General features: G+C 38.5%; 1 protein-coding gene across 1 annotated transcript in view; it reads right to left on the reverse strand.

Annotated features, from left to right (window-relative positions):
- Window positions 1–9,453, reverse strand: part of LOC128735220 (uncharacterized) — a 32,425-nt gene extending 22,972 nt beyond the window's left edge. The window contains exon 1 of the mRNA XM_053829713.1: window positions 9,219–9,453. Coding sequence (XP_053685688.1) covers window positions 9,219–9,453 — 235 coding nt within the window. The remainder of the gene's footprint in view (window positions 1–9,218) is intronic.
- Window positions 9,454–10,019: the final 566 nt, after the last annotated feature.

A 10,019-nucleotide genomic window follows, 5' to 3' on the forward strand; every position in this document is an offset into this window, starting at 1 on the left:
CACAACTGGGTGAACTTGTCTTCCTCGGGTTGCCAAAGTATCCCAAGAACTCGTTCGGGCGTATCTCCAGTAGAGTAGCTAATTCCTGAGGGCGAAGCCCGTCTGCTATGAAATGTAGCTACTTCGGTTGCAACTTCGACGCTTTGTGTTCGAAATCGAAGCTGTCCACGAAGTCATCGTGCTCCCCTGCACAGACTACAGGTTTTTAATCAACTGGGCCTGGCTTGGCGAGAAAGTGAAACCGCAGCTGTCCACGTCCAATACGTAAAACCGAAGCTGCCCACGTCCAATACGTAAAACCTGTTGGATTGCTACTTCTAGAAGAATTTCTGGTGCGGTCTATTCATCTGTAGAACGAAGCACGTGGTAAACGTTTACTTGACTGACTTGCTGACCGCCACTTTTTGCATCCGGAGTTCGCTCAACGCCATCAACGGAATCAGGAAGTTCGGACCTCCAGCAGTACACTATCGAAAGACATTCTCTAAGCAATGGCGGATCTTTGTGGGCGTTTTCGGGTTTCGAACGGCTCTAAGAGGTAAATACCATTCTTTTCCGGGAACGGTTCCGGAACTTGTGATAGACTTTACATATTTATACTATTTAACACTTCAGGTAATGTTTCGTCACAAAATGCAGACATTTTCATGCATTTTTGAAGCAAATTTTTTTTCGCCGTTTATCACAACTTTGCACAAATGAAATGACAAAAACTGACAGATTATCTCACACTCTCATCAGATTATTGTCTTATCTCTCTTGTAGTGATATATTAATAATGTTAACCAGTGCTGTTAATATTCATCAGCATAGCGTTCAAACTTCTGGATTATCAGTCTACCTTGCATTGAAAATCTGCTTGCTTTGATCAAACGTAGGGGAAGGGCGGTAAAGACGGACACCTTAAGGTAAAGACTCAATATCTACTCAAATATAACTGTATTAATCCCAATTTTCGTATAAACTGAACCTTTAAGTCTCTGTCTAATAAAGTTATAACGTGTGCTGGAAAATTTCTTCCAAAATTTATGCATTTTTTAATATTATAAACATCATGTATAAATCAGAGTTTCTGCGCATGGGCGGGAAAGACGGACACTTGATATGGGAAAGACGGACACTCGCAAAAAGGTGTCACGCGTCGTTGAATTATCAGTATTAAGAAAGATTAACATATTTCATAATGTATTTAGGAAAGAATTGGTTTGGGAAACCCCCTTCCCGATCCCCCCTTTGAGCGAGAAAATAGAATGGTTCCCTTCAATATTTTAATTGGTGACGAATTAATCGTTTCTAAAAGTTGGCTCATTCCAACTGTTATATGACTTCTGGTTACTTTTACATATATAATATGGAAGTATTTGCAATGTTCAATCGTTGTTGGGCGTTGTTGTGAACCCATTTTGTTCAAAATCTGTGTGTCCGTCTTTCCCTACCGTTGGGTGTCCGTCTTTCCCGACTTGGATACCATTTTTTCAAACTTCAATAACTTTTTACTGAATATTCAAAAATTCACTAGGTTTCCAATGGATATTCAGTGAAAGATCAAACTAACGCAATGTCGTCGGTTTAGCATGAACATGTTGTTTTTTAACGATTTACCAGCTATTTTCTTCACGCACAAAATTACATCGGTTAGCGTATATACGCATTTTTTCTTTGTTTTGCTTATAAATTTGTCAGTTACGCTGCTAAAAATCGGCAGTTTATTTCAAAAGTGTTAATTCAATCTATAGAAACATTTCCCATCATTGATTTGCTTCAAAAAATTATTGTTTATGAAATATGACAAGTGTCCGTCTTTCCCGCAGTGTCCGTCTTTACCGCCCTTCCCCTACATAATAACTAAATGCAGCAAGCATGAACTTCATGCACGAGAATATACAATATCAGCGCCCTGTGATATTGTAACAAACTGATATTCACGTTTGAGCAGTGAAAATCAATAAAAAAAATTTATGTTGTTATTTAGCATCTATTGCGTTCAGCTGTTGGACATAAGATTTTTCTTTTCATTTACTGCATTTAAAATTGTTTTTTTTTTTCCTGAAGTGAATATCACCTTGTGAATTTGAAAATCACTTTCTCCTGTTCTATTTTCACGATATATTGAACTTGTATACTACGATGAAAATCACTGTGCAGTTGTACATACGAAACTCAGAGGCATAAAAAACAATGTATGCTAAGAAAAAAGATTTTCTGTTTTGTTTGAAATTCGGTGATAATTAAAGGCCCTGATGCTAACTATTGAAATTCAGCAGTAAACAGCTTCTGAAAACGGGGTATCAAATTTCATACGCTAGGACATAATGGGTTAAAATACAGATTTTCTCTGAAGACTGTTTTTTCACTAGGATGCAGATATTTTATCACTAAACTTCTCCAAAGACACTAACTTTCTAACTTTCTTATATTACGCGTTTTGCCTTTCTACTATATAAATATATAGTATAAAGGTATAGAAATCACTTGGAAAACCGGAAATGGAAAGAAGGTCCTGCGGGCCGAATGTCATATACCATTCGACTCAGTTTCGAAAACTGAGCATTTTCTGTGTGTGTATGTATTTGTGTGTGTGTGTGTGTGTGTGTGTGTGTGTGTGTGTGTGTGTGTGTGTGTGTGTGTGTGTGTGTGTGTGTGTGTGTGTGTGTGTGTGTGTGTGTGTGTGTGTGTGTGTGTGTGTGTGTGTGTGTGTGTGTGTGTGTGTGTGTGTGTGTGTGTGTGTGTGTGTGTGTGTGTGTGTGTGTATGTGTGTGTGTGTGTGTGTGTGTGTGTGTGTGTGTGTGTGTGTGTGTGTGTGTGTGTGTGTGTGTGTGTGTGTGTGTGTATATGTGTGTGTGGGTATGTAACGCTTTTAATCTCACTCACTTTTCTCGGAGATGGCTGGACCGATTTTAATGTTCTTAGTGTCAAACGAAAGGTCTAGGTGTCCGATCGGTCGCTATTGAATTTCATCTTGATCGGACTTTTAGTTCAAAAGTTATGTATAAAAATACGAAAAATATGGGACTCCATTATCTCACAGGTCCCTTAACCGATTTGAACAAAATTGATTGCATATGAAAGAGGAGTCTTGCAAACCCTTAACTTCCAAATTTCATGACGATTCGACTTGTAGTTTGAAAGTTACATAAAGAAATGTGAAAAAATAGTATTTAAAACATATTTTTGAAACATATAAACATTAATTCAATGAAAAACATCACACACTTTATTATTATTTGAAAATTACTGCTGAGATCTATCAAACAAAACCGAGTTATTTAAAATCGGACGGTTCATTCAAAAGTTATTCTAACTTTAACACTTGAGCACCGTATATTAAACCGTTAAAACGGGTGAAATCAAAACATATCAATCAAATGTTGATTGTATTCAATGTGTGTGATGTATGTATGTATGTATGTATGAATGTATGTATGTATGTATGTATGTATGTATGTATGTATGTATGTATATATGTATGTATGTATGTATGTATGTATGTACGTGTGTATGTGATGACAATTTGCAATTTTCAAATTTGCATTGAAATTCAAGAAAAGTGAGAAACATTTCAATTGTCTGAAGTTTTTAAAGCCTCTTAGTGGAATACGAACGCTGAAATTAAAGAAAAGATAAAACTTTTACCGAATAAATTCCACTATTTAATATTTATTCGCGACAGATACGTATGCGCTTTGAAGTAAGACACTGATGAAGCCTACACGTCGTAGGCGAACTACGTGTCTGTTGCAAATTAATATTAAATAGTGGGATTCAATCGAAAAGTTTTTTCTTTCTTTGATTTACGATTTCAATTGTCATTTTCTTCACTTGCTGTTACTCACAATTGTACAAGAAAAGCAAAAAGCGAAAAAAAGCAGTTAATTTAAGCATGTCGGTAAAGTGGTGTATAGTATTAAAAATACTAGTGAGTTGATTTTTCCAAATAAATTTATACAAATTTCAAACAAATTTTGCGCATCAATAGATGCTCTTTTCAATCATTAGATATTAGAGCTTAGAAATGTTATTTGAAAAATAGGAAGTAAACGGTGCACGGTAGTAATTTTGTAAGATTTGTTTTCGTTAGTGACATTTTAAAGTACAGATGTCTTATGTCATGTATCATGTTTTAATAAATAAATCCAAAATGACAAGCGCTGGAAATCATGTCGATCATATTTTCCATTCTCAAGCATGTTTTTGCACTATTTTTCAACTTCTTCTTGTTTTCCTAACCCTCTAACATTGTAAAAACGATGCGATCAAGCTAATGACTATCTTTTCATGAAAGTACATTCAAAAGAGGCTCAAGTTTTGATTTTTATGCAAAAATAGTTATCTGAAGGAACGCCAGCTAAGAAATTTCTCTTTTTCATATCTAATGCTCTAATCAGTTATTTTTTCTAATTCAGATATGTTCCAAAATTGAACCCAAACAAACTAATAGTAAAATTTTCAGATTAATCATTTTGTTGTAGATATCCTTTTTCTTCAAAAGTGAAGCATAATAATAATTTTTCTGAACTCTTGTTTTTCAAAGATGCTAACTTTTGAACGCATGGTATTAATATCAAAACATCTGCTGTGAACACATATTTCATATTGTCAATTCAAAACAAAACAGTCTAAGTTAGTTAGATACTGATGAAGGTCACACGTCGAGGCCGAAATACGTATTTATCAATAAAACACAGTAGTAGAATTAAAGGCTTATTGTAGTAGTAGTAGGCTTATTGGCTTGCATTTGTTTCCTGGGAATGTCAGGAATATTGAGAAACTCATCCTCAATCATGCAAGATACCTACGAATATTGCCAGATCATAGCTAAGGTACAAACAGTCACCGGTCAAGAATGGCCAGTATTCTTACCGTCAACAGACAAACTGCAATTGTTTGCTCATGCGGTTCTGGAAAAACAACTCCTGTCACAGATCGCGTGGATGAAGCACTGCCCGAGCAGGCTGGTTTGTGTGGACCTTCAATCATATTCCAAGAAATAAATGCGACAATACCCATTGTAAGCTGTTCGAAAGTTTGCTTGTTTGTTTTCAGTTTTTTATTATGCGAACAGAAATAATCAGAAATCAAATACTCGTTCATCATTGAGATTTGATATTTCCGGTGTTATCTCTAAAATTAATTGTGACTCTTTTGCTACTATTATCTGAAAGTTAACAAGGAGGAGCGCACCGTCTGCTGAATCTATGATGCGTACAACTTCTTCGAACTAGCCAGATAGGCTGTAAACTTGCAAATGAATACTCTGTGCCGTCTATATCTCGAATCAATATTTGTTTAGGTGTTATTTTTCTGCCTTCCTGCTCCGTGGCGCGGTGGCAAGACGCGGCCAGCCATCATCCGACCAGAATAAGTGACGGTCGGTCGGTCGAAACTGCGATACTTAAATGTCTATCTACAGGAACGAAACGGGTGAAAGGCTAGAGTGAAGATATTTTTTCCTCCTTTCTTCCGGTGAGAACCGGCCGGCCCGGTCGTCTAACCGAGGGATGATGGGGGCCCACTCGCACACTCACTAGAATGGCGTGGTTTGTTTGTCCGTCTGGATAGAAACGTGCTATCAAAATAGTAAACATTGCTTGCTCATTTACATTCGGCTTTAGAAGGTAGATACACTGAGTTGGTGTGGCTTTTGGCTTGGCACTGGCCACGGCGACGCAAAGTTCTAGAGAAAGAAGCTATATAGATTTGAGTTTGCGTTCGACGGCCGATCATGAGGATGAGAGTGTGTAAATATAGGTACATACTGCTGATGGCGGCTTATCGCGTAGATCGACCATTACTGCCAGGTAGTAATTTCGAGTGTACAATTTGTACGGGTGCCTGTTTGCACAATTGGCAGTGGAAGTCGAACCAACAGAAAGGATAAATCCTACAGCAGAGTTAAATTTGTCCACTGCTGGTGTTGTTCTGCTTTAAATGGTATGTTTTATTTTTGAATTGCACGAAGCTCAGTTAAATTGAAAGATTGAACACAATTTTAAAATGAACTTATGAATAATATGTTCAGAATAGATTACTTGACATTTTGATATTAATATCACAACATTCTGACCGTGCGCTCAAGAGTTATCATTTTTCAAAAACAAAAATTTAAAAAAAAAAATTGTGCGTATATTTTCTTTTGAAGAAAAAGGATAAACAAAATAGCTGTGTAGAGCTCTAGATATGAAAAACACAAAAGAAAAATTAGACTATTTCTTACCCGGCACTCCTCCAGATAATTATTTTTGCATAAAAATCAAAACCTGGGCTTCTTTTAAGTTTACTCTCATGAAACAATAGTCGTCAGCTTGTTCGTTTCATTTTTAAGGTGTTAACCGTTAGAGGGTTAATTAGTTTCGTTGGGAAACTACATTCAGGCCTCATTTGACAGAGCTCATTTTATGTGACTCAATCGTACGCTGCTTTGAAATCCACAATTCTAAAGATGATTTCTGTAAACATATTCTCATCATTTCTAAACATAGCGTCATAACATCAGAAGAATCAAATCTCATACATTCCATACTATGTAAAATGCAAGAATAGTCCATTTTTCCCAATTTACCCCTAAATACATAGTAAAACCTAATCAAAGCGATTAAAACTAATTTAAGCACCGGGGAATAAACTTGAATAGTTTTAAAAACATCAGGAGAGTTGAATGTCACCGATTTCGTACCGTGAGGGATTCAAAATCAGTCCGTTTTGTTCGATTCTCTTCCACGAAAATACGTTCATTTGCTATTGCAAAAAAACGCGTAATTTTTCAACGATGATGTCTTTAAAGAAGTTTATCAATAAAATACAGCGCATCTTTATAAACTATTAGGGTGATCATAAATTCACCTATCAGGGTGATACAAACTTTTGTTTTTTTCGAATACATCCAAAAAAAATTTTTCTTCAGAACTGTAGAACACACTAAAAGAGGCAACTTTACTGAAAATAGTAACTATATATGTTTTACTGGTTGCAAGATATAAGAATTTGTTTAAAAATGACACCTAAAAATCCATTCTGCCCAATAACTTTACATTCAATTTTTTTATTGCTTTAAACTGTTCTCCAAAGTTATTCAGTATGTAAAAATACACACTTTTTCTGAAGATGCCAGCACAGGAACAGATCACTTCGATCGTTCAGGAGCGAAGATAATCTGCAGACTTTGTTTGTTTTTTTTTCTATTTGTCCCCGGTTTAATGCGCTGCCACTTCGTCCGGGAACGTTTCCACCTGCACCGAGGACCACAATTAGTTAGCAGCCCGCTCAAGCTCTTCCTCAAGCTCAGATGTCTCTCCGTTTACAATCTGCTGAAGTCTGCAAACTGCTATTTGGTTATCTCTCAGTGTATCATCCTTGGACATAGTTCTTTTCGGTGATACTTTCGGCCACTGTTCTTCCTAGTTCTAGATTGAAGGAATCCGGTTGTAAGAACCAAGAGCTTCAAACACAGGCCCATAGCACATTTCGTCGTTTGGTCTACAGCGTTATTCTTCGTCGGTACGTACATAGTTCCACACCGATAACTCTTTTTTCGACCGTATTTCTTTCACAGTAAGAGCGTCAAACTTTCGATATCTCCGGCCATTAGATTAGATCAATGTCAATTAATTAGATTGTCGAATCAGCCCACAAATATCTTCGCTTTATAATCAGGACTTTCACAAATAGTTTTCGTCAGTCTCGTTCTCAGTAGTGGGAATCCCCCTTGTAGCTCCGTGAATGCATGGAACTGACAGCGTATTCAACGTAACTACTTTGGCCTTGGTCATAACCAACATAAACCAGCGAATCTGTCCACGAACCACTTGCAATCGTGAAGATACGGAGTTCGCGTGGTCCCATCTCGTCCAAATTCAGTCAAAAAAAGTACGGTCCATCTGCAACAACTAGTCTTGCAAGCCATTTCAGTAGAGCAGTCCACTTGAGCCGGCTTTATTGAATTCGACCGGACACTTCCGCATCACATTGCAGTTGTTCTTGACGCACTTCCTGTGTTTTTAGTTTGCCGTAGATAAAGACATACGAGAGAGCATCACGCGTCGTAAAATGTACCGCTTAGTAATCGAAGTGGGGTTCAAATGCAAATCAACCCCGTACGTGAACTTGCATCCTAAGAACTCATTCGCTCATTCGCAGGAGGAACTCCTGCAGAGAAGGATAGCGTCATAATGGCTCCCCGATCCATCGAAAACTTCAATAGTCGATTTTTGATGGTGATACTCCCTTTACTGTGAACTTTAACTTACCATGTCTTCTGATCGCTCCTGATCGAATCTTTCCAGGTAATCATCGACATAATGCTTTTTTTATGATCGCCTTTGCCATCCGTGGGTACTCTTATCGTGCTCCACCGCATTGAGGTTTTTAATAAATTCGAAGCTGCCCAGACCCAATACGGCTACCTGAAAGGTTTCGGTCAGATTACTGCGGAAAAGGAGCTTCCGGTATGGTCTATCCGCTAGCCTGAATGAAGTGAACGCTTGATGTTACTACTGACCACCACTTTTCGCTTCCGTAATCCGTACTGACGGTGTTGTGCGTAACTAGGAACGAATAACGAAACGTATATAACGGAACGTATAGAACGGAACGTAACCAGGAAGTCCAAACTTTACAGCAGTACATTATTCAGAGATATCCGTGTTGCTCTGCCGATAATATCCATGTCATCGGCAGTTTCTGCTCTGACTAGAATTGACTAGATTTCATGACGATCGTGGCCAGCCTGTTGACATCTGTTCGGCTCATAACAGCTTGTAGCGCTATGTACCTGGACGAAGCCCTCTGTGTGATTCGAATGAACTCGACATTCCACCTGAAATCCGAACACAGCACTGGGTTCATATACTATCCATCGCAGATTAAATGACTTAGATCAGCTTTCTAGGGAACCCGTTCTTGTCCATAGTTTTCCATAGCTCTTTTCGGTCGATAGTATCATATGCAGCTTTGAAGTCAATAAACAAACCGCCTTGATAAATTCCCACAAATCTGTTCCTTCGACAGCTGTTCTGTCTGTATCCCAAATTTTAACAATTTGGCACCAACGTTTCAAAAAGCCAATTTGCAAAATGTGAACAAACCGAGTGAGGATTTATTCCTATGCTAATCCAGCAGTTGGTTTAAATGTTGCAGATTGGTCCTTTTGTAAAGTTGGTGCCGAATTAGCCAGGGCAGACAATTGGCTAGGTTTTGTGGTACTATTTTAATAAGCTCCGCACCGATGCTATGTTTCCCAGCCGATTTTTTGTTCTTTAGCTGCCTGATGGCCTCCTTAACTTCGCTTATCACTGGGGTTGGCACCTCTTTCTCGTTCGCCGCACCATCGAAATTGCTTTCTCCCCCGCCATAGCTCTCCGCCTGGGTGCCATCAAGATGTTCGTCGGAGAGCTGCTTACACCTTTCAGTCACCTCACGATTGTCCGTCAAAATACCGCCATTCATATTTCGATACATTTCGGTTCGCGACATAAAGCCCTTGCAGGATTCGTGCTACTGCTGATAGAACTATCGCATTTCCTGAGAACGATGTAGCTGCTCCAAATCCGCATACTACTACTTTTCCAGACAGCGCTTTATCTCACGAAAGATTGATATTCGCTGCATCTTTTTCTATTTGTGTCTTTCCACGATTCAACGTGCGACATTGCGCATCTTTGCCGACCGCATTGTTCTCCTCATCCATCACCCTCTTACCTTCATTGTCATACGGATTGTTCCGGTGATTTCGTACCATAACGCTCTCCGCTGTACTGGTAATAGCTATTATGATAGTATTCCAACAGTCCTCGCGTAAAGCTTTGTCCAGCTCCAGTAGTTTACGGCGGCTTTTGGCTGCTTCAGCCATGTGAAATTTAACCTTGACTGGCGTCGATCGGCACCGAATGTTGTTCACAACGGAGATTTTTGGACTCATCCTAACCAACACTAGGTAGTGATCCGCGTCAACGTTCGCGCTTCGATCGGATCTGATGTCAATGATGTCTGAGAACGTCCGACAATCGATCTGTGATTCTGTCTAA

The sequence above is a fragment of the Sabethes cyaneus genome, chromosome 2 (genome assembly GCF_943734655.1).
Source record: "Sabethes cyaneus chromosome 2, idSabCyanKW18_F2, whole genome shotgun sequence".
Classification (NCBI taxonomy): Eukaryota; Metazoa; Arthropoda; class Insecta; order Diptera; family Culicidae; genus Sabethes; species Sabethes cyaneus.